General features: G+C 43.4%; 2 protein-coding genes and 1 long non-coding RNA gene across 3 annotated transcripts; 2 read left to right on the top strand and 1 right to left on the bottom strand.

Moving 5' to 3' along the window:
• Positions 1-708: 708 nt before the first annotated feature.
• Positions 709-10,393, top strand: Zfp57 (ZFP57 zinc finger protein). The gene is made up of 5 exons (XM_036176333.1): positions 709-1,350; positions 2,903-3,001; positions 5,598-5,742; positions 7,549-7,614; positions 9,192-10,393. The coding sequence occupies exons 2-5, from the start codon at positions 2,984-2,986 to the stop codon at positions 10,142-10,144; spliced, it is 1,182 nt and encodes a 393-aa protein (XP_036032226.1). The 5' UTR covers positions 709-1,350; positions 2,903-2,983; the 3' UTR covers positions 10,145-10,393.
• Positions 10,394-10,513: 120 nt separating this feature from the next.
• On the bottom strand, positions 10,514-25,459 carry Mog (myelin oligodendrocyte glycoprotein). The gene is made up of 8 exons (XM_036176334.1): positions 25,184-25,459; positions 22,865-23,212; positions 16,961-17,074; positions 14,695-14,715; positions 14,347-14,367; positions 12,087-12,203; positions 11,778-11,798; positions 10,514-11,241 (listed from the first exon to the last, which is right to left on the bottom strand). Exons 1-8 carry the CDS (start codon positions 25,266-25,268, stop codon positions 11,228-11,230), a joined length of 741 nt encoding a protein of 246 aa, XP_036032227.1. The 5' UTR covers positions 25,269-25,459; the 3' UTR covers positions 10,514-11,227.
• LOC118575972 lies at positions 22,831-25,694 on the top strand. Its single transcript, XR_004943897.1, has 4 exons — positions 22,831-23,290; positions 23,814-23,914; positions 24,316-24,522; positions 24,762-25,694. It is a non-coding gene; the product is annotated as an uncharacterized LOC118575972 (long non-coding RNA).
• The last annotated feature ends 1,973 nt before the right edge of the window (positions 25,695-27,667 follow it).

The raw sequence follows: 27,667 nt of genomic DNA, 5'->3' as shown, positions 1-27,667 counted from the left end.
AGGAAAGGGTTTATTTGTCTTACACTTCCAGATCACTGTTCATCACTGAAGAAAGTCAGGACAGGAACTCAAACAGGGCAGGAACCTGGAGGCAGGAGCTGTGATGCAGAGGCCATGGAGGGGTGCTGCTCACTGACTTGCTCCTCATGGCTTGCTCAGCCTATTTTCTTATAGAACTGGGACCACCAGCCCAGGGATGGCACCACCCACCATGGTCTGTGCCCTCCGCCATCGATCACTCATTAAGAAAATGCTCACAGGTTGAGGGCGGTTGTGTCTTTTATGTGTTTTTTGTTGTTGTTTTTTCTTCCTGTGTAGTCCAGGCTGGCCTGGAACTCACTTCCACCTGCCTAGTACTGGAATTAGCAAAGTTGAGTCAGGCGCTCAGGAACCCTCCCTGCCCTCCCTGTTAAGAAGTAATAACTCTGGGGAAAGGGATTTCCTAGCGCAGGTGAGACTGGTGGTGATCGATCGTAGGCGGGGCGAGAAGGCGCGGCGTTGGGTTTCTGAAGATCTAAATTTCTGACCTTGCGGAGGGACTGCGAGTCAAGGTGTGGCCACTGCGCCGAGAAGTGCTGACCTGGGGCAGAAGCACCTCCGAGTTCCCGCCGCCGCGTTCCCGTCCCGGCTGGAACGCGCCCCGCCCTTCGGGGAGCTGCGTTCTCCGGAGGTGGGGCGGGGTGGGGGGTCGGGGCTGGGGGACGGAGTTTCTGGCGTGAGCGTGCGCAGTCCGGGGCAGCCGCCCGGAGGACCCGCGCTGGGGAAGACTGTAGGCCAGCCGAGGGACTGTCTGGCTGCGGCCTCTGTGAGAGCCCCGGTGGAACCACGAGGGGACCCGCACCGGCTGGGGGAGGCCTCCCCGCCCGGCAACGCGGTGGTAAAGCTCACGCGGCTGAACCCCGGGCGTTTCGGGGCTGGGGCCGGGCACATCCAGCAAAGCCTACGGTGTCCGGCCTGTCTCCACAGGTTGTATATGTGGAAGAGAGGCGGGGGGGATTTAGAGAAAGAGAGGCCGACAGACAGGGTGTCTTGCAGTAAGCAAGGCTGCCTGATCTTCCTTTCTTGGTCACCTGAGCTCAGGAATTACAAGTGCTATTCTGGCCCGCCCGACTCCTCAGATTTGGGAAATCATGAATGGGTTTTAGTTGGGAGGAGTGGACTCGGGATTGAGAAATGCCCACACGTTTGCCCCCAGAAATTTACCCTATGGAAGGGTAGGGGCCAGTCCAGGGTACAGGTGAACCCACTTGGGACTTCCTGCCTATTAACACCCAAGTCTTAATTCAGTCTCCTTCCACTCTCGAGTCTCCTGGACCAGGAAAGTACAAAAGGAGGTAAAAGAGGGAGGAGGTAAGCAATACTTGGCAGTCTTCTTAAGCAGCCTAAATCTGTACTAAGGACTGCTCCCTGCTATCGTGTGTGTGTGTGTGTGTGTGTGTGTGTGTGTGTGTGTGTGTGTGTGTGTGTGTTTTGTTTTGAGACTTATTTTGTAGTCCAGGCTGCCCAGAACTCATGGAGATCTGTCTCAGTCTTCCTGGTGCTTGGGAAATAGGCTGGATCACCAGACTTGCATCTTCCTGCCATTGTGAAGACTTGATGATAGCAAGGTCTTACTTGCTGAAAATTTAAGGGCAGGTCCTTGAAAGCACTAGTATAGAGCTGTTTGGAATGTGGATGGCTGAAAAATGGGAGAGATGCTACATCTGTACACCTCAAGCAACAGTCTCAAAGAGTCTTAAAAGAAAGGGAGAGGGGAATGTAGGTAAGACAGAGAAGGAAGGAAGAAAATCAACTTCAGATCCTAGGAATGCAGCTTTTCTGGCAACTTCTTGGGGATCCAGTTAGCAATGCCTTGTTCCGTGCTGGTATTTTCTCTTAACCAAAGAAGTGAGCAGAAAAAGAGAGGACGATGTTTTTATGCCTTTAATGCTTTCCTTTGCATCTGGAGAGGAGAAATGGGTGCATGGCTGTCCACAGAAAGAGACCTTTTTTGTTTTTTTAATCAGCATAAAGTTTTGCACGTGAACAAGGAATGCTGTAGTATTATTATCACTGTGCTTTCTAAGGATCTGGTTGTAGAAGTGATACCTGACTCATGATGCCAAGACTTAAGATGGTTCAAGATAATGGGAGAGTCCTACACATTCATTCAGTTTGTATTTGGGGGTCTGAGTTAACTTCTCCTTAGACTAGCACTAGGACATAGGATATTCTGAAGTCTCTGTGCAGGATAGTGGTCACAGGCTGCAGTTTCCAGACAGCTAGCAGATTAGGAGGGAAACAACACACTCCACAGTGTGCTATGTTACTAAGTTATGAGGTTCTGTAGGCTAGGTGCATTACCTACATTTCTGACCTAATCATATTTTTAGCTTAAGAGGTCATCAGGGGATAGCTCAATTGTAAATAACATATCTATACAAAATCTAACAGAGCTTGAGGTATACATAAGGCTCTGTGGTACATTACTTGCTTAGTATGCACAAGCCCCTGGGTCTGAGCCCCAGGGCATCACACACATATTCAGGTCACAGAATCTATGTTTTAATCTTTGGTCCTGGGAGAGAGATTTACTTTCGTGTTTCCAATGAGATCAAATCAGGGAGAATAAAGAGACAGGCTCAGTGGTGTGTGACAAATTCAAGAATGTACTTTTCAGTGGTACTGAATCTAGAATTAAAAAACTAACACCCCCCCCAACTCCGTCAAATGTCCTTGAGTGACTGACTTAACATCACTATGTTTGAGGTTTGTGAAGATGGAATCATTAACTGTTACCTCAAATGGCACTGCTGAGGAGGTTTCGTCACAGTGCAGGAAGTTAGTGACTGTTAAGGAAACATTGGCTGCTTGCTTTCCTTTTCCTGATACTACATCTTTTTCCCTAACTTCACATTTCTAGAAGTGGGCACCAACAAACAGTGACTAGAAGCAGTCTGGAATAAACTTCAAACACCTAGCACCAGCCTGGCGTTACCGAACAATGGGAGCTAAGAAACAGGTAACCAGAACCCTGAACTCTACGGCCTGGGCTTTGAGGGAACTAAAGCTATCAGTTGTGAAAGAGGAGAAATTGTACAGCTGAACATTGAAGGAAGACAGTCTTTTACAGTAGACACTTTCGTTACAAGAAGCAGTATCAATTGCTGGGGCCTTGTAGGACTGTAGGTGAAGGTTTCCCTGTGTCCCACCTGGTTCCACAGCTAGCTGCTCAGACCCAAGTAAACACACAGAGGCTTATATTAATTAAAACTGCTCAGCCATTAGCTTAGGCCTACCACTGACTAGCTCTCTCACTTAAACTCAGCCCATTTCTGTTCATCTATATGTTGCCATGTGTTCTGTGGCTTTACCTGTTGCCTTTACATGCTGCTTCCTGGACGGTGGCAGGCATCTCTGGACTCAGTTCTGTTTTTTTTTCTTCTCAGAATTCTCCTTGTCTGTTTATTCCGTCTATACTTCCTGCCTGGCTACTGGCCAGTCAGCATTTTATTTATCAACTAATCAGAGCAACACATTCACAGCATAGAGAACATCCCACAGCACCTCCCCTTTTCTGTCTAATCAAAAAGGAAAGGTTTAACTTTAACATCGTATAATTACATGTAACAGTTATCAAGCAAGACTTACAGTTACAATATCTAGTCTATTTGTATTTTGTAAAATTAAAGAAAATATTCTATCTATCCTATATTTGTGAGTAAAGTTTCATATCTAATTTATCTTTTATTATAACTAAGCAAAATTATAACTATCTAGTTTTCAACTACATCAAAGACCTCAGAAGGATATAATATTATCTAAGTAACCAGGAAGTACATTGTAAGCAACTTCCAAAAATCTAGAATGACAGAGACAGCTGGTTGCCTGTACAGTCATTCAAAGTTCTTCTGTAATATTAGGGCATCCATTCTTCAGCCAACAGGTCTAGAATCTCTCACTTGCTTCTCTCTGTGTCCTGTAGAATGTCTGGCAGTTTCCTCTGTGAAGCAGGAACCTGAAGAACCATCTTGCCTTGCTGTTCTGCCCTTTCATTGGCTCTTAGCCCAGCTACCTCACTTCCTTGTCACTGCCTGTCTGTACAGACCTCCAGGTCTCTCTGGTTGGTACTGGGATTAAAGGCGTGTGTCAGCATGATTAGTTGTTCCCTAGTGTGTCCTTGAACACACAGACTCTGCTTGCCATGTGATCGGGATGAAGGGCGTGTGCTACCACTGCCTGCCTGTTGTTTATGGGCTGGCGATGTCTTATCTCTAGGCAAACTTTATTTATTAACATACAAATAAAATATCACCACATAGGACCTCCCTATTTTCCTAGTGCCTGGGAGGTAGAGAGTCCCATTAATCTTGGGGACCAGGCCAGAAGTGACTAAAACCAGAAGGAGAAACAACTAAAAACATACTGCACCGTGGAATAGTTAGCATGTTAGCTGCTCTACAGGAGCCCAGAAGAAAGATTATAGTAGAGGACCCAATGTTCTTCAGTCCCCACTTAAAAACAAGACAAAATAAATCCTACAAGAAGGCCAGGCTGTGGTGGTGCACGCCTTTAATCCCAGCACTCGGGAGGCAGAGGCAGGTGGATCTCTGTGAGTTTGAGGCCAGCCTGGGCTACAGAGTGAGTTCCAGGAAAGGCACAAAACCACACAGAGAAACCTTGTCTCAAAAAAACCAAAATAAAATAAAATAAAATAAAATAAATCCCACAAGAAACTAGATGTGGCAGGTTAATCCCAGAGGCTTTTTGGCCAGATAATTCTTGTTGCATTGATGAGTTCCAGGTTCAAAGAGAGATTTCTCAAAAAACTAAGGTAGAGGAAGACACACATGCATATAACAAGATTACCAGTGAAGTCCAACAGTGGAAGGGAAAAAGATCAGGTAGAAAAATGCAAGGCCACAGCCTCTGAGGTCTTCTACCCAGTACCCTGTCGGTAGATTAGTGGAACTTCAGATTGTCCCAGGCCAAATAAAGGGGGGGGGGAATTACAAGATTTTATCTCTCTCCCATACTACCCTAGCATCCTTCACAGATTTTGTAAGAGTAGCCATTAAGTTTTCCACTTCTCTATATTCAGTGATTTCCTTCTTTGTGTATCCATCCTCTCCTTTCTGCAAACCACAGCTCCTGACTTTGTGCCCTTCTTCATACTTGTTCTTTCCTTTCATGGCATTATCTTTCTCTTAAGTTTGATGTCTCTAAATTTTGAGAATATGTCAGCATTTTATAGTCCAGGTGAGAACATTACACACTGCCATGCATATAAGGCCAAATAGGAGTCCTTCATTTAAGCTGGTGACCAGGAGCAGGCTAGCGCCTTGGAAAAACTCTTGGCATAGAAGCTCAGGGGTGCAGCAGTTATAAAGGCAAAAACCACAATGTCAGGAATAGTTTAGGGGAACCTGGTAATATTTGCTTTTGGCTACACACTTCAGATATTTTGGTTATGAGTTTGGGCTATGGTCAGGATCATAGAAAATCCTGAATGTGTTGCCTAGGCTGATATAACTGTTTAGAGGGTCCCTAAGCAGACAAAGTCCGGGCAAGATGGTGTTACCTCAGTCACTTGAAGTCTATGTATTTACATTCTCAAGTCTTCCCAGCCACTCCAGATACCAATCACTTATGAGGATGTGGCAGTGGATTTCACCCAGGAAGAATGGGAATGTCTGACTGAGAAGCAGAAGGCTGTTTACCAGAATGTGCTGTCAGAAACCTTTAAGAACCTAACATTTGTAGGTAAGAGATCATGACTCCCTCATTACTCTCCCTGTCCTATAGCCTTAGGATATATATTTGATTTTTTTGCTCAGGTAGATCAAAGTTGGCTCCTAGTTCTGTACCTGGAAGATCTGAGTTATGAAGTTCAGGGGTAAAAATCAAAGAAATGAAGACTTACATGATGAACTGGGCATGGAAGTGGAGGTAGGAAGACTATAGGTCAAGGGTGATTCTCAGCTACATAGCAGCTTTATGGCCAGCCTGGACTACACGGGAAAACAAAACAAAAAAGCTACATAGGTCCAGAGAGGGGCTCAGGAGTAGAGAGCACTTGTTCCTGCAGAGGACCTGAGTTCAGTTTGCAGCCCCCACATGGTGGCACACAAACATTTGTAACTCTGGTTCCTGTGGTCCCACACCATCTTCTGACTTCTGTGGGCACGAGGCATGTATGTGGTATACATACATATATACATGCAGGCAAAACACTCGACACACATACACACAAAACAAATTAAAAATAAACCTGAAAACAAAAACACCCTGCAGAAAGACAAAGATAATGTTTTTTTGTGTGTGCATATGTGTGTAGGTACACTTACGTGTTCACATGGAGGCCAGGGTCAACTTTGAGCCTTCATTCCTCAGGACACCACCCACCCTGTTCGTTTTGTTTCTGGTAGAGTCTCACTAATCTGGAACTCACTGATAGAGCTAGGCTAACTGGCCAGTGACCCCTAAGAATCTGCCTGTCCCTGCTTCCAGACACAGGCATTACATCCAAGTAGCACTACACCTGGCCTTTTGCATGTTCTGGGAATCAGACTCAAGCACTCATGATTGCATGGCAAACATTTCATCTACTGAGCTACTTCCCCAACCCCAAGACACCTTTTAACACTGTCACTGTATTGTGAAAATATGCAAATTTGCCTATTCAGGGCTGGTTTCTTGACAAAAGCCTATAATCCCAACACTTCTGGAGCTGATGCAGGAGGATCACAAATTGGTTAGAGAGATTGAGGCATCTTGGACTATATAGTGAAACTATCTCAAAAAACACCTGCCTCTATATCCAACCAATATTTATTTAGTCTTGTGTGCAAGGCATTATATTAGAAGCTGCCTTTTTAAATATATATTTTTTTCTGCAACCAAGTGTTTTAGATTAATGTTCCTTAAAAACAAAAACAAAGGGTGGCGCACACCTTTAATCCCAGCACTTGGGAGGCAGAGACAGGTGGATCTCTGTGAGTTCGAGGCCAGCTTGGTCTCCAAAGTGAGTTCCAGGAAAGGTGCAAAGCTACACAGAGAAACCCTGTCTCCAAAAAACAAAAAACAAAAAACAAAAAACAAAAATCCCACATTTTTTTGGGTTTAGTTTATGTATATAAATGTTCTGCTTGCATGTTTGTATGTACACTATTTGTGTGCCTGGTGTCCATAGAGGTTAGAAGAGGGTGCAGGATCCCCTTAAACTGGAATTATAGATGGTTATAAGCGTGCAGTTACTGGTAACAAAATCCAGATCCTCCACAGAGTAACAAGTGCATAAACTGCTGAGCCATCTCTCCAGCCCTAGATCGAAGTTCTTAAAGCAGGCACGTAAGAGGTTGCCTGTTCTCTGCATAATAAATAAAGGGTCTTAGTACGGGACCAACTTGTTTCATTTCCACACTGCAGACAGTCACAGTAGTGCATCACTCAGAAGAATGGAGAGTTCAGAGCCAGCTTGCACAGTGAGACAAAGACAATAAAACTATGCCTCCCACCCACCCAAAGTATAACTCCACTCACAGCCAAAATATTTTCTGCCTAAACCAGATCAGAACACCATGCAAAATGGAAAAGGACGGAGGAGATCAGGTTTCCATCCCCCAAAGACAGCAGGTAAGAATCACAAAGGAAGCAGGGTATGGTAGCTCACATCTGTAATCCCAACACCCCAGCTTCATGGTGTATTAGAGGCCCTGTCATCTCACAAAACCATGGGCCACCAAAATGGTTCAGTGGTTAAAAGTGCCCTGCCACCAAGGCTCACAATTGGAATTTGACATATACTTGGAAGGAAGAACCAATCCCACAAGTTGTCTGCTTACCTCCATAAGCATGTTGTAGCATGTATATACATGCACACATGAATAAAAATATAATAAAAGTGTAATTTTAAAGTTGAAAAAATGCAAAGGAGAGAGGAAGGTTAAAAGGGCCGAGGACAATCGTAGAATTGTCCTATAGGTTCCAGGCTCAGTGTATCATCTCAATTTCTTTATACCTTTCCATCCTGATTAGACCTGGGACTAGAAGAAACCTTGAGATCAAAGGTTTAGGTCCACTGACTTCATGATGAATAGCCAAGACTTTCAAAACAAGGAATCTAATTTCTAAGAATTGAGAGATTCCATGTGGGTTGCTTATGTCAGGATTACCCTTCGATTAACAATTTCTTCCCAAGAGAAAGTGAATAAACAATGTTGAGCCTGAGAAGGGTAGGCTTGTTCCTGAGATAAGAGTAAGGAATTGAGAGGAATAATTTAGGGTGGCCGCATCTCCTGGTTGCTTCTTATCCCAGTTCAATTATTAATAATTAACACTATCACTTTTCACCCCAGATTTACATGACAAATAGACTTAGACTGGGGGAGCACTTGCATGCCTGGTTTGCCAAAATGGAGATAAAGTTTTTTTTATCCTGAGGGTTTTGGTTTTTTTTTTCCCCCCGGTGGTTTCCGAAGCTACAACCACATATAGCACTGGGTCCAATTTATGTGGGTTTTTTTGTTTGTTTGTTTTTACAGAGCTAGCAATTGAATCCAGGGCTTTGCGTATACTAGGCAAGGGCTCTACTACTGAGTTACATCCTCAGTCCCTGAGTTCTGTTTTCTTTATACTAGACACAGTAATAAACTAAACTAAAATACTAATAAAATAGATTAATTATAATCGACATTAATGTGAGGGTTGGGGATTTAGCTCAGTGGTAGCGTGTTTACCTAGTAAGTGCAAGGCCCTGGGTTTGATCCTCAGCTCAAAAAAAAAAAAAAAGTTATGTGAATGTGGCTTACAGTGGGGAATTCTCCCTTTAATATTTTTGGACTGGCTGACACATGTGAAATCAGGGATGAGGGGAGATTATTGCTTACCATATGGTCTTGTCATCTGTGGGAATATGAGCAATATTGAGAATGAAAATGAGAAGATGGATTTCAAAGATGTAAGCCAGCATCTATTATTCATTCATTCATTCATTTATTTATTTATTTATTTATTTAGAGGATCGAGCCCAGGGCCTTGCGCTTGCTAGGCAAGTGCTCTACCACTGAGCTAAATCCCCAACCCGCTTTTATTTTTTTATTTATTGGTTTTTCCTATTTCTATCCTATAAGATCCAAGGATGAACGGTTGAGTTTTGAAGGTTGTTTTGATGTTGTCATGTTAAACTGTGTATTTTGCTTCCTCTACCACAGGACACAAGAGAAAATCTCAAAAACCTAGCTCAAACCTGGACGATGAGGAGAGAGATGAGGAGGAGAAGGCCTCTGTTACTTGTACAGGGATGTTCAAAGGTGGACCACTCTATTTCTGTCTGACCTGTGGCAAATGTTACAAAAAGTACACCAACCTCTTTAATCACCAGTTTCCTTTCAAGGCCCAGCAGGCTACTAGCCACAAAGCCCTCGGCTCCAAGCCCCAGAATCATAGAGGGAGGCCTTTCGCTTGTGAGCTCTGTGACAAGAATTACCGTGATGCCTCTGGACTGAGCCGTCACCGACGTACTCACTTAGGTTATAGGCCCAGTTCATGCTCTGTATGTGGAAAACGCTTCCGGGATCAGTCTGAGGTCAAACGCCACATGAAGGTACACCAAAACAGGAAGCCAGTGGCTGGCAGCCAGGAGCGTAAGGTGAAGGCTCCACGTACATCACCTAGATCCCAGGCTCCCATCCTCAGGCACGCAAAAGTGATCCAGGGACCAGTGGCCAGGACTAAGACAAGGAACAGCAGAGCCTCATCGCTGGATGTCAGACCCAGCTCTATTCCAGTGAGGCGCTCGAGAAGAAAGATCCGCTGCCCCTATTGTTCAGTACCTTTTACCAAGAAGACCTATTTCTTAACCCACCTCAAGTTCCACTTCAAAAATCAGCCCAACCAATACTTAAGTTGCAAGGAGTCCTCCCAGATGTCTGTGATGGTAGGCTCCCACCAGAACACCCACAGGAAGCAAAATATCTACTGTTGCCCCATCTGTGACATCTGCTTTAGGGGGAAGGGAAGCCTGCTGGATCACTTGTGCTGTAAGAAATCAGGCAGACCCATTAAGTGCTGGGTAATCCTGGGTCATTTGCTTGGCTTTCTTTATGATCCCTTAAGGCTTGGAAATACCTCGAGAGTAGAGGAGTCCTCGGGGGAGGAAGAATGAAAACATGAAATCCAGTCCAGGAAGACAAGATGAAATATGCATGCAGTGAGAATCCTGAACCATAAATAAAGACCTGTTTGGGGCTGGTGAGATGGCTTAGTGGGCAAAGGAGCTTGCTACTTAGTGTGACCTCCTGAGTTTGAGCCCTGAGACCATTGTGACAGAAGGAAAGAACCTGTTCCTGACCTCACACATGTCCCACCCCTCATATCTCTTCCCCACCCCACAAAATAAATGTAATTTTTCAAACTAAAAGAAGGGGGGTCATCTCAGTCTTGACATTTGGTTTTTCTGAAGACTGTCCTCTGGGCTCAGGAGGTTTGAATAGGAGAGGTTGAGGGATGATGAAAGACTCAACAAGGAAAGGGATGGAAGTGTGCACAGAGAAACTTGTGTTATTAATTAGCACCTAGCTTGTTTGTGTCCGGTAGACCGTCAAGTAGTAAATTGTTGATAAAACAATGGGTATTCTGAGAGGAATGAGGACAGGAGAGAATGAGAGGCGGGAGTACACAGGGAAGTAGGAGGGAAAAGACAAGACACCCAATTCTCAGCCCTTGTTCCTCAAGCTCCTCCCATCCACACACAGGTTGCCCAAGCATGGTGCTCTGATCCGTGTTCTTTAGATCCCATCTCGGGTTCAGGCTCCATAGTCATCCTCTGGCTCACTTAGTTTCCCCAACATTGTGGGCTCTACTGTGGTCTTGGAACAAACATCCACCATTTGCACGGTTGATGTTCTGTCGTTTATAATGAGGTGCTGGATATCCTGTTTGACAGAATCATTGCTGTATTACTCTGATACACGGGTGTCTTCTGATAGACTGCCTGGCCTTAGCCATGGGCTGCTTTCTGGAGGGAGACTGAGGCAGGGGTAAAACGATATGGGAGGCAAAAATTAGAGGAAGGAAGGAGCTGAGGAAAGGAAAACGGCTGAAGAGAAATCAAATCCTATTTGGAATCCAGAGTGTTTCTGTCGATGTAGATTGGAAAGTGCCTATGGCAGAGAGGCCAATGAGAGACATCCCCAATGACCTGTCTCTTGGCCTGCCAGGCTCTCCTTTGCTCCAGGAAGTTGATGGTTCAAAAGGGGTTTCCTAGAAGAAAGACAAGATCAAAAATCTGCCAGTGGTTTCCTTCATGAAGTCATTGAACCTAGGAGACAGTCCCCATGGGTCATGTTATCTCTGCCTCTCCCACCCCCTGGGTTGGTCTTGAAGGTGAGGTTCAGGAAAACTATTATGGAGAATGTCAAAGGAGGCTAAAGAAGTGGGATTCTGGACAAGGGGTACTGAAGGTGGTTAAGTCAGCAGGTAAGGTGGCTCAGCAGCCTTTCTGGCACTGGAAACTTGTTATCCCCTTTCCCATTCCCTCATAGGAGAGGTCTTTCCTGCCCTGTCCTTCCTGGCATTATGGTCCCTCAGAAACCACCTTCCCTAGGCTGGTTTTCTTGTTCAGTTTAGAAGAAAGGAGGAAGGTTGAGTATGGTGGCACATGCCTATGACCCTAACACTTGGAGACAGAGGCAAGAGGATTGCCATAAGTTCAGACCAGGCTGGTCTACATAGTAAGTTCCAGAGGTGCATACTGAGACTGATCTCAAGGATGGGAAGGGGTGTTGGGAAGAACTTACTTAGCTCTTCAAGAAACTGTCCTGTAAACAAACAAACAAACAAAAAAACGAGTAGGTGGGTGATCAGCAGGCGATTCCCCCCAATGACACCTCATATCCTCCCTAGACAACCCTCCCCTTCCACTAAAGGACCCATGCACCTCATTAAGTGGTTCTCAGTTTTTCTGAGAATTCTGATGATGAGCATGGGGACACCGAAGAAAGGCAGTCCCAGCCCTGGAATGTAGAACCTTGGTTCCACTCTTTCCCATCCTGGTCTGCCTGAGTTCCCTGTGCATTGTGGTTCTGTTTGCTGCCCAGACACTGCACCTGCTAGTCTTCGGTGCAGCCAGTTGTAGCAGATGATCAAGGCAACCAGGGGTCCAAGAACGGGCACAATAACAAACAGTGTTATCTTCCAGCAGGGCACCCTCAGGAAGTGAGGATCTGAGTGGTAGGACAGAAAGAACAGAATGTTTCCCTCTATACCATACCCACTCTTAAACCTGAAGCCCTCAAACACCAAAGGACTCTGGGGACAAACTACAGAGTCCATGAATTTGGATGAGGTGCACTGTTTTTATTTACATTAACTTCTAATTGAATTTAGCTTTTCCTTTTTAGCTGATTTTATTTAGCATACAAAATAATGGGTTGCATGACACTTACATTGTTTATATTCAGCCACTCACTAACCCTCACCCCCATCCCTAGCATTTTGGTTTGCTTTTTTGGAGATAGGGTGTGTTGTCATGCATGGCCTTGAACTTGAGAAATCCTGCCTCAGCCTCCCAGGTTCTGGGATTACAGGTCACCAACCTGGCTATTCCTAAGGTTTTCTTACAGTAAAGATACAAGCAGCAGGCTAGGTAGAGATGTGGTTCAGTAGAATGAGTAATCATCTCACATGTTGAGGACCCTGGGATCAGTTCCCAAAAATGCACAGTATTGGCACTGGCTATATGATTTCAAGATACAAAAATGGTTAAGAATTGAGACATTCAAATCTTATAAGCAAAATCCTGGGGGCTGAGAATGTAGCTCAGTTTATAGAGCTATATTCTTGTAACTTGCCTTTCATGCACAGAACTCTGAGTTCTATCCCCAGCACAGCATGTACTAGGTTTGGTGTACTCACACCTATAATCCTAGAACATAGGAGGTAGAGACAGGGGGATCAAAATTCAAGGTAATCTTTGGCTATGTGGCAAATTTGAGGCCAGCCTGAAATACATGACAGTCTGTCTCAAAATAAGTGAATGGAGTCGACAGGATGGCTTAGTTGGTAGAGGCACTTGCTGCTAAGCCTGAAGACCTGAGTTTGATCCCCAGAACCTGATGGAAGGAAAGAACCAAGTCCTACAGATTGTCCTCTGACCTCTATGTTAGCACCTGTCCACACTCACCCACTCCCCCCCAACACACACATTAAAAAATAACTATATTTTTCTTTGGATGTTCACAGACTATATGTATGATACCCACACACTAGCCCAATGTCAAGTGCTGGGGTGGGGCCCTCTGCCAGATACCAGGAGAATTGAACAGGGTTACTCTTGGCCTCAGAAAGAAAGGCTGTTTAGGAAGATTGCTCAGAGCAGGAATTTTCTGTGCTCTGCTTAGTACTGTTTTCTAATTTGTATGGAATTTATCCAGCAAACATTTGGGTGCTCTTCTATGGTTGGTGTTGTCCTCAGGAACTGTGCAATCTGAAGTAGAGAAAACACAAAGACGACTCTTGGGGGATCAATATTCCAGTTGGGGCATTCATGGCTGCATATGCATTTACCTGCACTTGGGAGGTGAAGGCAGAGGGATCAGAAGCCCAAGGCCGTCCTTCATGACAGAGTTTGAGGCCAGCCTGAGCCACATGAGCCCTTACTCAGAAAAGGCACTAGTACAGCTTTACTTTTTCCTGAGAGAAGCCTTCTCTGATAAACCCTGTGCTTGGGTTGTACTCATGAAAACTAACTCTGCCACATAAGTGTTAATAGATGACTTTTTAAAAATGTAATTTTCTGGGTATGGCAGCACATGTCCCAACACTGGGGAGGCAGAGTAGATTTCTGTGAGTTCGAGACCAACCTGATCTACATAGTGAATTTCAGGTTAGCTAGGGTTACATAGTAACACCATGTTTCAAAAAGCCTTTTTTTCCCCTTATTTATGCATGTATGCCCTGTGCATACAAATGTGTCTGCTGTGGGTCAGGAAATAGAACTTAGGTCCTCTAGAGGAGCAGCAAGTGCTTTTAACTGCTAAGCCATGTCTTTAGCTCCAGTACTTGTGTCTTGTTCAAGTATATATTTTTTTCCAACTAGGCAACCAAGTTTATGTGCAAAGGATCTGTTTACCTAACTTTTGTAATTCACAATATGAAAACATATATATAAGAAGTTTACATTTGTGCAATTTAGTGTAGTGCCTGACACCAGAATGTGGTATATAGGTTTTTGCTTATATTCCTACATACCTTAAATGCAAAGAATAAAGGTGGAGGGCCCTACCTAAGATCCACTAGTCCTCGTTCCCCAGGCCACAAGTGAAATCCCACAGTGACTTGGGAGGGTTGGGGTATGTCTGAACTTACCAAAAGTCCGATGGAGATTCTCTGAAAGAGGAACAGATGAAAATGGATTCAGTTGGGCACTGAGAGGGGATCCTTTCCCTGGACTTATTTAAATCTCTTAAAGCTGGTTCTAGTCCTTGACACAAAATAAAGCAAGCTATAGGATTTTATGTCTACACTGGCTGAACTCAGGTGAAACAATAAGCTTTCTCATTTTTAGCTGCTTATAGTTTTAAATACCGACATTCCCCACTGAAGGGATTGCAGAGCACTGGGGGAGAGGCAGAAATGGTCTGAAGAAAGGGACATTTTGGTTAAGCTAGAAGACTAGACAGGAGGCATTAGGGAAGGAGGGTGCCTGGAACTCACCGACTTCTGCTCGAAGTTTCCCTAAAATAGAAAAAGGCAACTTTTTAGTTCCGCAGTCTGCTGCTGCATGAGGACCCTTCCGCACCCAGCACCTTGGACCTTTGTGCAGGCAACTCAGTGACAGCTTGAATCTTAGGAGAGTGGGAAGAGCTCTAGATTTAAAACCAAGAATTCAGGCTCTTTCTGTGGGTGCTGTCTGAATTAAATAATGAAACAAAGAAAACCCAAGCCTGGATGTGAGGGCAATCTGGCTGTGGTGTCAATCATCCCAGTGATTGCCACGGCTGATTGTGCTGATCCAGGTGAGTGCTCCCTTGTTTTCTTACAGCTCCACATGCATCCCTCCCCAAACTGCTTGTTTGACTAGAGAGAACTGTCTTCTAGAAGAGCAGGGCCTGCTGTTCTTTGGTCAAAGGTATACAAATAGCTGCACTTCATAGCTAGAACCTCCAAGATAGGCTTTTAAGAATGCAGAAGTCTTCAGGACTGGCCCCCAGGAGCCAGCAACACCCAAACCACTCAATCATGTTTGGTTTTTCTCATTTTATTTTTAGTCCCCCCACCCCGTCATGTGTGTGTGTGTGTGTGTGTGTGTGTGTGTGTGTGTGTGTGTGTGAGTGTGTGTAATCCAGAAAAGGTTGTCAGATCTCCTGAAGTTATGGGTAGTTGTGCTTGACATAAGTGCTCGGGATGGAACTCGAGTCCTCTGTAAGAGCAGTGCAAGCTCTTAGCCCTTAAGCTGTCTTTCCAGTCCTATATCTAAGGCTTTATTACTTCTTCTATTACACCTTGCTCAGTTTACATGGCCAAATAGATCACTATTTTGTAATTAGAAAGCCATACCCCACTTGAAGGAGGAGCTAGGCACTTAGTAAGATACTAGTTTATGATTGCATCTACATAATAGGCACTTTCCATGGCATTATCCTCCTGTAAACTTCCCACAGTTTAAGAGGGGAAATGCTATCCCTACTTGGTGACTTGGAGAACCTAAGAACTTTCCCCAAAGTTTGGTGTCTACAATAGAGTTGGATCCTAGGCTGCCTAGCTCTATCTTCCTGTTCTATTCAGCCACAACGGCAGAGGGCCTTTTCCTTGCCGAGGAGCAAGTAACCAAACATTTGGGATGAGTTTAAGGTGAAAGAAAAGACATCACTGTGGCATTGGGGATGTAGTGCAGTGTGGAACACTTGTCTATTGTGCACAAGGCAGGGCCATTGTTGATCTGGTTCTTGTCTCCTCTCCATGGCCCAAACACTCCTTGCTGCCTTATCCTCTTATTAACAGAGGAGGTGGAAACACATGACCTGCACTATGGTACTGGGAAGTACAAAGTCTAAGAAGACTCTGACTGGAGGTTCTGGGCACAAAACAACTTCATCAACAGCTGAACTTGTGTCTACAGTTGAACGGAAAAGACATGGGGAGCAATTTTTTTGAATGCATTGTATATGGTGAAGACTTTCATTTCAGAATCCTTATTAAAATGTGAAGCAATGGGGCTGGAGACATGGCTCAAGGGTTAAGAATGCTTGCAGCTCTTGGAGAGAACCCAGGGTTCAGTTCCTAGTACCTAAATAGAGCATCTTACAACCACCTATAATTCCAGTTCCAGGGACTCTGATACCTTCTTCTGGCCTCTTAGAGCACCTATACATATGTGTGCACATACAGACAAGCAGGCACACACAAACAAAAATAAATCTGAAAGTTTAAATTTTCATTTTATTTTATTTTTAATTTTGTATAGGCGTGTATATCTCCATGTAGGTATATGCACTTGAATGCAGGTGCCTGAGGAGGCTAGATATGTTAGTTCCCATGGAGTTAGAGTTACAGATGGTTGCAAGCTTTATGGTGTGGGTACTGAGTCCTCTAGGAGAAGAGCAATTGCTCTTAACCACTGAGCCATCTCTCCAGCTCTTAAGATTTATTATTACTTACTTACTTACTTAATTTTTAATTCTTAGTGTTTTCAACTTGGCTGACTTTGAAGAGACTACTCTCCCAGTTTCACGAGGTTGTTAAGGATGATGGAGGGCTGAGGTCTACTGCCTGTAACATGCCATTTGAGCAAGTCACTGAACCACCCCTGGATTAAATTTCTTCCTCAGCAATGAAGCTACATGTCAGTCTTACTTTACAGGATCCTATCTGAAAGTGTTCAGTGATACTTGTTATGTAGTCTTGAACTCAGAAGCCTTTAAAACTAACTATCCCTCAAGGACCAGGAAAGGATCCTGACAAACCCAATCACTGCTCATACCTCTCAGTCTGTGCTGCAGAAAGAGGAAGACAAGGCCTACAGAGATCTGCAGCAGGAGTGCAGGCAGAAGTGCGATGAGAACCAGAACCCCAGGGTTGATCCAGTAGAAGGGATCTGAAAGGCAGAAGGGACGTCACCCAGCTTGCTTCCCCATCACCCTATACAGTGCTGCAGTGAGTTGGGTTGAATAATGGAATAAACCTTAAGATTTACAACATAGCCAGGTGGTGGTGGCGCTCGCCCTTAATCCCAGCACTCGGGAGGCAGAGCCAGGCAGATCTCTGTGAGTTCGAGGCCAGCCTGGTCTCCAAAGCAAGTTCCAGGAAAGGTGCAAAGCTACACAGAGAAACCTTGTTTTGAAAAAAAAAAAAAAAGATTTACAACATAAAAATTGTAAGCAGATTATTTTGTCCCTCCTGCCAGCTCCCAAACATGAAATGGAGACTTATTATTAATTATGAAAGCTTGGCCAATAGCTCAGGCTTGTTTCTAACTAGCTCTTATAACTTACTAAACATTTGTATTAATTTACTTTCAACCTGTGCCTTTATTACCTTTACTCTGTACTGCCCATGCTGCTTTCATGCTTCCTCTGTCCCTGGCTCAAGATTATCTACATCTCTGGACTTCTTCTTCCCAGTGTCCTCTCTGCCCCCAAAATCTTGCCTAGCTATTGGCCATTCAGCTTTTCATTAAACCAAATCCAAGTGACAAGTCTTCACAGTGTATCAAAAGATTATTCCACAACACTCCCCCTTTTTGACTAAATAAAAAGGAAAGGTTTTAACTCTAACACCATAAAACTATAAGCAATAAGAGCAATTATCAGATAGGAATTACATTTATAATATCCAATCCATATGTATTTGGCATATTTTGAGAAAATACTTCATTATTTATTCTATCTTGATGAGTCCAAAGCTCTGAGTTAACTTACCTTCTATCATAACTAAGGAAAACTATAACTGACTATCTAGTCTTTAACTCCATCAAAGAACCCCAGAAGGATATAATATTACCTTAGTAAACAGGAAGTGCAGAGCAAGCAATGTCCAAAACTAAAAGAAATGACAGAAACATCTGGCTGCCTGGACAGTCACCCAAGGTTCCTCTGCAACACTGGGGCATCCATCTTCAGCCCACAGGCCTAGAATATCAGCCATACTTTTTTATGAAGTAGGAATTTTTGGAGAACTGTCCTACCCTGTCTTGGCAAAGTTCAGTAGTTGCTTTTCTTACACTGGGGGAGAGGTTATGCTTTTGTTTCCACAGGAAATGAAAGCTGTGGATTCCTTCCAGATAAATAAAGATCAGATTTGACCAAGGGAGACCTCCTGAGTATCTTGGCTACAGACATAGGGGAGGAAGCCAAAAAAGACTACAGTAAGGGTGCCATGTAAGCTGTTCCCTTGACATGAGAACAGCTCTGAGATGAGATGAGACATGATAAATTCTGTTGGATACAGAATCCTCATGATAGTATTACATGCCATTCTTTCATATAGCATGGATAGAGATTTTTGTTAGTTTGATTATACAGTCCAAATGGACTTATAAAGTTGACATATGCCTTTTACCTGCTCAAATATAAAATGAAAAAAATCATCTTTAACTGGCTTGTGTACAACATATAGTCCATACTTGTGTTAATGCAGATATGTATGTTACCTTTGAAAGTTTATGTGTTTTCAGAGCAAGGGGACCAGACACCAATGAAAATAGGTGGCCCAGGTGATCCAGCCTCTCAGAGTGCCTCTGTTGCAGTTTCTTCAGAGTTCTACATCCAGAACAATTTCAAGGCTGCTGGCTGAGATGGTCTAACCTCACAGACTATTCTAGCCAGGACTTGACCATTACCCTAATTTTCTCATGGTCCCTCAAAGATTCCAGCACACCCAGACAACAAGAAGCAATTTAGAGAACTTAACACCTACATTCTGAAGAATTGGGGTGGATGCTTTTTGGTCATTTGTTGGGTTATGGATGTTTGTCATTGCTTAGGGTGGTTGGTCACAACTTGTCATTGGTCATGGCCAGGGAGGATACTAAAAAAAGGAAATTAGATTCAGGGATCTCATTCTCAAAAGAAAAAGGGAGACATAGAAATGATAGGATAAAATGGTAGATTATTGAATCTACTTTTAAACTAAAAAAGCAACCACTAGTCTTAAATATTTTACATTGGTATGAATTTTTATATATTGATACAAATTTAATGTTATTTTTGTTATACTGTATATATGTTTCTATTCTTGTTTAAGGTATTTTTGTATATTGATACAAATTTTAAGGTTATTTTTGTTAGAGCATACTGTACATACATTTCTACTTTTGTTTAAGGTATTGTAACTATGCAGCTCATTTAACAATATAATGTCAATTTCTAGTCTTTGAAAGTTATTACAAAATATTTAGGATAATAAAGAAATGCAGGTTAGTAGTTAGTCACCTATAATAATCAAACTTGTAGTCATATTAAGTATGTTTTCACAGTCAAACAGAGATATATTTTAGATAGACAGATGGTCTTCAAACACTTCAAAGACCTGTAGAATATAGCATTTAAAATGTTTTGTTAATATAGGACTTTTCATGACAATGAGATACATTTGCTCCTAGCATCACCAATTTACTTCAGATGAGCATCAAAAAAAAAACTCCATATAGATTTTGCTTTTAATGTGGCAAAACTATCTATTTGGGTAAGAAACTTCCCTGTCTTGATTGCTTAAAGTATGCTGTCCAAATTGGACAAGCAGGACACAAAGAAAAAAGACTGCTGAACTTTGCCAAGACAAGGTGAGACAGCCCTTCAAAATTTTCTGCTTCACAGAAACATCTGTCAGATATTCTAGGCCTGTAGGCTGAACATGGATGCTCCAACATTGCAGAGGAACCTTGGGGTGACTGTCCAGGCAGACAGATATCTCTGTCATTTCTTAGTTTTGGAAGTGGCTTGCAATGCACTTCCTGTCTACTCAAATAATATATCCTTCTGGGTTCTTTGATGGAATTGAAGATTAGATAGTTATAGTTTTCCTTAGTTATGATAGAAAGTAAATTAGGTACAAAACTTTGGACTCATCAAGAAAGGATAAATAATGGAGTATTTTCTCTAAATTTACCAAATACAAATGGGCTGGAGATTGTAATATAATTCTTACTTGATAATTGTCCTTATTGTTTCCTTTGTTAAAATTAATAACCTTTACTTTCTACTTAAACAATACCTAATAATTGTTCTTATTGTATACAGTTTTATTATGTAAAATTTTCCTTCTTACTTAGACAAAAGAGGGGAAATGTGAAATAATCTTTTTATACACTGTGAAAGTGTGTCTCTCTGGTTTAATAAAAAGCTAAATGGCCAATAGGTAGGCAGAATTTCAAGGCACAGAGGACACTGGGAAGAAGAAGGGTCAGCCAGATGGAGAGGAAGCGGCATGGGCAGTACAGAGTAAAGGTAATAAAGCTATGAGACAAAGAGGAGATTGATAAAATGGGTTAATTTAAGTTATAAGAGCTAGTTAGTAACAAGCTAAGCTATCAACTGAGCTTTTGTAATTAATGATATGTCTCTATGTCATTATGGGGGAGCCGGCAGTCCTGATGAAAAGGTCCGACTACACAAGATGCTGACAAATCCAGGCACAGTACCATAAGCCTGTAAACCCAGCATTCAGGAGCCTGAAGCAGGAGGATTGCTGCAAGTCACAGGCCAGCCTGTATGACCTGTCTCAAAAAAAAAAAAAAAAAAAAAAAAAAAAAGGAGAGTAACATAGACTGGAGAAACAATCTTGGCCTTATTTTTGATGGTAAAGTGGGCTTGTTTCTAGTGAGGGATAATGTGGCCATTGGTTTGGTTTTGTTTTTAAAACAGAGCAAGTCTGTTCTTGAGGTCTCCTTGTCCTCCAGCCTCTAGCTCCCAAATGCTGGGTTTACAGGCCCATTCTGCTACTCCCCAAACCTTATTCAGTGTTGTGAATGAAACTCCACCCCTTCCTCTCTCTCTCAGACAAGCAAAACAGGAAATGACTGGAGGGATTTGGAATGTGGCGATCCCTCAAAGAAAAGCATTCTCCCTTCTCTAGTGTGTGTTCTGCCCCCTCCTCCATCTTTCTTTCTTGCGGGCAGGGCCTCAGTGAGTGTGCTGGAGTTGGCAGTTGAACTGGGAATTTGCTGAGCAGGAAGAGGGAAAATCTGTATTATGAAGTTCTGACCCTCTACTTCTTTGTGAGTAAAAATTCCCCAGCAAAAACAGCTGTCTGAAGAACATTCTGTGGCGCACAGCTATTTTCATGTCCCTGCAAGCTGTCTCTAGAAATAGCGCTTTGTTACTGGGCATACAATGCATCTTCTGGTCTCAGCCTGGCAACAGTCACCCCCACCTCAGATACAAAAATGATGGATTGTGTGATGTTCATGCTGCAGGTGGTGAGGAGGAAGGGGCAGGATCAGAGGCTCAGCTCAGAACACTTTTGTTCTTCAACTACATAGCAATTAACTTTCAAAGCTCCCTCTATTTTCCTATCCACACTTTTAACCACTCTGAGGCAGGACAAATAATAATAACTCCAAAATCAGCTACCACACAAAGCATACTGAAAATGAAGTCATGAAAATGAAGCAATGATGCTAAAACCATAGGTCTTCCTGACCTATGTGTGTGTTTAATTTTTATTTATGTGTATATTTGTGTGTGGGTATGTGTGGGTGCCTTTGGAGGCCAGAGGAAGGTATCTGATGTCCCAGAGCTAGAGTTATGTGGGTACTGGTAACCAAACTCTGGTCCTATGCAAGAGCAGCAAAAGCTCTTAACCACTGAACCATCTCTCCAGCTTTTTTTGTTTTGTTTGAGACAGTCTCTTATAACGTAGGCTGGTGTATGACTTCTCATTGTCCTGACTTTAACTTCTAAGTGCTGGGATTACAGGCTTCAGGTTCTAAAATCAGTTTATGCAGTGCTGGGGATTGAACCAGTGTCTACTTGCATTCTAGGCAAACACTCTACTAACTGAATTATCCCTACCATATATTTAACACACACACACACACACACACACACACACACACACACACACACGAATATATACCTGTCATATAATTAATACATACACATATATGCATATATAAACATATACATATATACTGAGTATACATGTATATGTGTTTGTGCATGTATGTAAATACATACTCAAACAGACATGTTTTTGTTCCCTAGATTCTATGGCTTGCTTATGTCCCTCAACAAGTTCTCATGGGAAGCACCCAAGCTGGTATGGCTCTAAAACAATCATTTTAAGCTGAGCATAGTGACTCATGCTTTTAGTCCCAGCACACCAGAGGCTATGGCTGGAGGATTGCCCAAGTTATATATATAAGCTAGCTGTGGTGGCACATGCCTTTAATCTCAGCTCTTAGCACTTAGGAGGCAGAGACGGGAGAACCACTGTGAGATCCAGGCCAGCCAGGGTTACATATTGAAAAGCCATCATTAAAGGAAAACAAACAAGCAAACGAACAAACAAGAAAACCAAACCAACCTGAAACTGAAGTGCCAAAGCATTTGTCTAGCTTAGATACCATCTTTTATCTAATGTTGCTTTCTTGTCCATGAACACTGACATTGATTCCAGTTTCTTTCCCAATTCAAATAACAAAACAACCAACAGCCACAGCATGGAAGTCCCTGTTTACTGGAACTCATCTCAGAAGTGACATGTTTGGGTTGAAAGACCTTAGCTGAATGACTGAAGGCTGAAGGCGAGGTCAACTCCTCCACAGGTCATACTGTGTAATGAATATGGGAACCGTGAGAAGGATATATAGATCATTAAGTTAAGAAGTGTAAGGGAGGGATTGTAGGGGAGAACAGAAATTATTTATCCACCTTGGCAAACTCACCTTCCACTTTTAACTCCAATGCTGCCTCCTCTTGGTAAGAGTGATCTCTGAAGAAGCAGGTGAAGCCTCCTTCATCTGAGAACCTCACCTTCTGGATCCTGAGGGTAACCTTTCCCTCACCGATACTATCTTTCAGAAGCTCTGTGCGTCCCCGATATTCAGGTGCCTGCTCTGCATCTTGGTCTTTGCCATTTCGGTAGAGATGAACCACTCTAGAGAAGGGAGGACGGTACCACCCCACCTCCATGCCCGAGGCATTCTTCCCAGGAGATATGCGGCATGGCAGTTCTGCTTCATCCCCAACTAAAGCCCGGATGGGATGCCCTGGTCCTACCACTCTGAACTGTCCTGTCCAAGACATCAAAGAAAAGAAACCAAGAGTCAGATGTGACAAGTTCATCATAGGAAACTTACTTCAAAAAAAGAGTAAGAGAGAGGAAAATCAATTTTTATTTTTTATTTTATTTATTTTTGAGTCAGGGTCTCATTATATAGCCTTGGCTGACCTGGAGCTCAGAGATCTGCCTGCCTCTGCCTCCCAAGTGCTGGGATCAAAGTTCTATACCACCATACCCAGTGATTGTGTGTGTGTGTGTGTGTGTGTGTGTGTGTGTGTGTGTGTATTTGTCTACATCAGCACTCATAAGAGTGCAGGTGCCCTCAGAGGCCAGAGGCATTTGGTCCCCTTGGATCTGTAGTTACAGGGTGTTGTGAGCCACCCCATGGATGTGGGTGTTGGTAGTCAAAATCCAGTCTTTCGTAAGAGAAGTACATACTCTTTACTACAGAACCATCTTTTCCAGCCCCTACTTACTAATTTTGAGACATGGTCTTGCTCAAACTGGCCTTGAACTCACAGCAATCCTCCTGTCTCAACTTTTCAAGTGTTGGAATTATGAGCATGTGCCACCATGCCTGGCTTAGGAAAATCAATTTTTTTCTTTTAAAGATTTTGTGTCTGTGCCGGTGTGGGTGAATGTATTTCACCTTTGTATGACTGCCCTTGGAATGGAGAAGAGGCTGTAAGGTCCTCTGGAGCTGGGATGACAGGTAGTTATGAGCTTCCCCATAGATACTGGTGCTGAGAACCCAACCTCAGATCTGCTGTAGGAGCAGCGAGTGTGCTTAGCTTCTGAGCCACCTCTTTATCTCCCCATTTTTGAGTCATGGCACTTGAAGCCAAGCAGGCCTTGGTCCTTCATGAAGCTGGGGGTGACTTGAATTTCTTCTGGTCCTTCTGCTTCCATTTCACACATGCTGGGATTACAGGGGTTTACCATCACACCAGGCTGAGGAGTTTTAAATGGAACTCAAGAGCCTCAGCAGGCCTCGTTTTTAAGCTTTGAACATACACAAAGTAATCAGTCTCTAGTTAAAGATATGGTCTGAATGTCTAGCATAGAATGTTCCAACATGAAATCATCTGACAGTGGCTTCCACTTTTCTGCCAGCTGTGTTTGTCTCTGACTCTTCAGCTCTGATTCTCGCCTCCACCTTGGAATGTGACCTGCTCCTCCTCAGTGCTTCCCAGCCCTCTGTCCTCACATCTCCTTCCCTGTGAAGTCACGCACTCTGGAAAAACTGCGTCACTCTCCAGCCTCGCTCCAGCTCTGGATCCTTCTCTGAACATCTTCCCAGTGAGATTCAGCTCCTGGCAAGTAAGTGGGGTTCTTCCTTAGAGCAGGGTGTCCTTAGGGGGTGCATGGGCTAGGCTTCCGTCAGTCATATGGCTCCCTGAGGTAGGACACTGTCTTCTGTGTTTTTATTTCTCCCCCTAGTTGGGGAACAGGAACCTTTATACAAACCTATTGCTGCCTGATTCTGTCTCAAACATAATGAGATGCTATAATTCAAATATTTAAAAAAATTATTTTATTTGTGTTATTTTATCATTCAGGTCGTCAAGCCTAGAGGCAACAATCAACAAACATTCATTGAGATGTACTACAAACAGGCACTGCAGTAATGTGCAAAAGACTTCCTCGCATTTGAAACTCTGACAGCAACTCCAAGAATTTAGTTTTTTCTCTTTTGAAAGGTGAAAACCCAAACGAAGGCTGGCGGATAGAGCTCAGTAGGAAAGCATGAACTGAGCTTGCACAAGGCCCCGGGTTTGATTCCCAGCACCGTATGAATAGGGGAAGTACGAGTTGGATTCCACAGGAAGTCAGGAAGGTTTCTAAGGAGGGAAACTATGCCAGCAGACTTAAGTGCAGATGAGAAACTCATATAGACAGTTGAGAATGATTGAAGGAGCTAAGCCCAGAATACCCCCTTTCTGTTCTTAGGTCTGTGTAGGGCTGGAATTAGCATGCTTACCTGCATAGCTGGATGCCAGCTGGAGGAGGAGGAGCAGGGGGAGGAGGCAGCTGGACAGAGAAAAGCTCCGCAAACTGGCCATCATCTTCACGGTTACTGGGGACAGAGTCCCTGGCAGCAGGGTCAGGCCACGCTGAGGCCCTCAGGCTGCATGTCTCCTACTCCAAGAAGCCTGGGAGACTCTGGGAGGGCACTACTGCCCAGGCCCTACCTCCATCCAGGCATTACCACAGCTGTGCCCAGAGGAATGGCCCCACGTCACCCCTGACAGACATTTGCACAAAAGGACTACAGATCCATTGATGACCAGGGTTTGCCTCCACACCCCCCTCACAGCATTGGAGCAGTGGCTGACTGGTACTGGGCTGTTCCCCTTTTCCCCTCCCTGGACCCAGGCTTGGGAAGGGCATGTAGTGGGTGTTCAGTGGTAATCAGAGGGACTTGTTTGCGGAGTTTGTAAGGCTTCTCTAATCCCTCTTGCTACCAAGAACTCTCTGGGGGAGAGTGATTAGTGAAGGTTTTTTAAAAATAAAAAACATTCAGCCTTGACTTGCTGTGTCAGTTGTCTGTCTGTGTGTGTGTGGCAGTGTCATATATACCAGTTTGGTCACCTTGCCTCATCTCCTTTTCCTCTGCCCCAAACCCCACTCTGAGACAAGGTCTCCCTATGGTTGGCTGCCCTGGAACTTGACATGCAGATCAGGCTGGCCTTGAGCTCACAGAGATCCATCTGCCTCTGTGTCTTAAGTGCTGGGATCAAAAGTGTGCACACCATGCCAGTCTCTTCTTTTTTGTGTTTATTTGTAGGTGTGATATGAATGTACATATTATTTGTTCAAAGGTGTGTGCATACATGTGGAGGCTAGAGATTGACGTCAGATGTTTTAAACCACTCCACTTTATTTACAGAGATAATGTCTCTCACTGAAGCCACCTCCTGAGCTGGGACTATAGGTGGGTCCTCATACCTGGTAGTGTTTTAAATGTTGGTGCTAGGGATCTGACCGCCGGTCCTTAGCCTTGCATGTCAAGTGCTTTTTCCCCTGAGTCATCTCCCTGGCATCATCATCAGTCTCTCCTCTATGTCAAACGTACTCTCGACTGTAGCAGTTCCAAACTCCCATCTTTATGCTCAGACATGGGACAGTTCACTTGAGTTTAGTCAGCTTCTTACCAGCAAAGGATGTATGTGATTTGTTGTTGTGCTTGAAAATTGTTTTTGTTTGTTTGTTTGTTTGTTTTTGTTTCATTTTGAGAAAAGGTCTTACTCTGTAGTACAGGCTCACCTGGAACGAACTTTGTAGCCCAGGCTAACCTCAAATTTGCAGGGATCTTCCTGTCTCTTCTTTTATAGTGCTGGGTTTGCAGGTGTGAGCCATTGTGCCCAGCTCTCAAAGATTATATTTGAGAAAGTCACAAGGTGGACATTAAGAGCTAATAGTCATATGTGTCCAGAAAGGCAGCACTAATGAGAAAGAGAATCAGTAATTGTCAGTCAACATGGGCTTCAGGAACAGGTCCAGCATGCAGATACATACCTAGGCTTGGCATTGCCCACAGCTGAAAATGATATCTGTAATGAAGACATGACCTTCTTGTTTTCTTGTTTTGAAACAGGATCTCACCTGGCTTGTAACCCAGGCTTGTGCCATCATGCCAAGTATGGCCTATTTTCTTTTTCAAACATAGAATTAGATTGGGTTGTTGTTGTTGTTGTTGTTGTTGTTGTTGTTGTTATTATTATTATTAGTGTGCATGCCTCTTTCTTATATTCTGGACAACGTTTGTTATTTTTGTTCTTGATGATAGCCATTCTGACTGGGGTGAGATAGAATCTCAAAGTCATTTTAACTTGCATTTCTGTTTTTTCTTTTTCTTGGAGATCCTTCCTTATCAGTACCCAAATAATACCCTTGTTATTTTACACAAATGCACAGTATCTTATTGTACATACATTTCATACTCATTTAACTAGGCATTCTGCAATGTTTAGGTTGCTGCCATTAAAAAACAATCTACTGGATTGAAACAAAAAGTGTATTTAGTCAATTTAAACTAATAACCATTTAACAGCATGGTATATGCTGGGCTTAATTAATAAAATATAATAATATTACAGGGTGTAGGGATCCCAGAAGCAGAGTAGGAGAGATATCCATTAATGACCCCCTGAGCAGTTTAGGATGTCCAGTCTCCTCTCAGGGACAGAAATAGCTCAGGTACCATTCCTTTGACCAATAATTAGAGTCCTGAAGTTCCCAGTCATTGGCTTTATAAGATATTTATTATGAAGGAGGAGTCCAGTTCTAATGTTTTTCAATCTGTTAACAGCTATCTTTTCCTCAGCCCGGACTCAATCCAGAAAACTGTTTAAGAAACAACTGAGAAGCCAGGTCCCCTTTCTTCTAGGAAAGGACCAGCTAGGCTATCTCAGAGTTAATTGGAGATTCTTAGCTTTTGACTGTTTATAAATTTTGCATAAAT

This window comes from Onychomys torridus, unplaced genomic scaffold (assembly GCF_903995425.1).
Source record: "Onychomys torridus unplaced genomic scaffold, mOncTor1.1, whole genome shotgun sequence".
Lineage (NCBI taxonomy): Eukaryota > Metazoa > Chordata > Mammalia > Rodentia > Cricetidae > Onychomys > Onychomys torridus.
This window is presented reverse-complemented; position numbering and strand designations above follow the sequence as displayed.

Excerpts from the sequence above, each read along its gene's own strand:
- Zfp57 (XM_036176333.1), top strand. Across the intron at positions 5,743-7,548 it reads TAAGAACCTAACATTTGTAG|ATCAGAACACCATGCAAAAT; the intron begins GTAAGAGATCAT and ends TGCCTAAACCAG. Across the intron at positions 7,615-9,191 it reads CCATCCCCCAAAGACAGCAG|GACACAAGAGAAAATCTCAA; the intron begins GTAAGAATCACA and ends CCTCTACCACAG.
- Mog (XM_036176334.1), bottom strand. The coding sequence starts at position 25,268 with ATGATGGCCAGTTTGCGGAGCTTTTCTCTGTCCAGCTGCCTCCTCCCC. Across the intron at positions 14,716-16,960 it reads TCTGCAGCACAGACTGAGAG|GGAAACTTCGAGCAGAAGTC; the intron begins GTATGAGCAGTG and ends TTTCTATTTTAG. Across the intron at positions 12,204-14,346 it reads GAATCTCCATCGGACTTTTG|ATCCTCACTTCCTGAGGGTG; the intron begins GTAAGTTCAGAC and ends CCTACCACTCAG.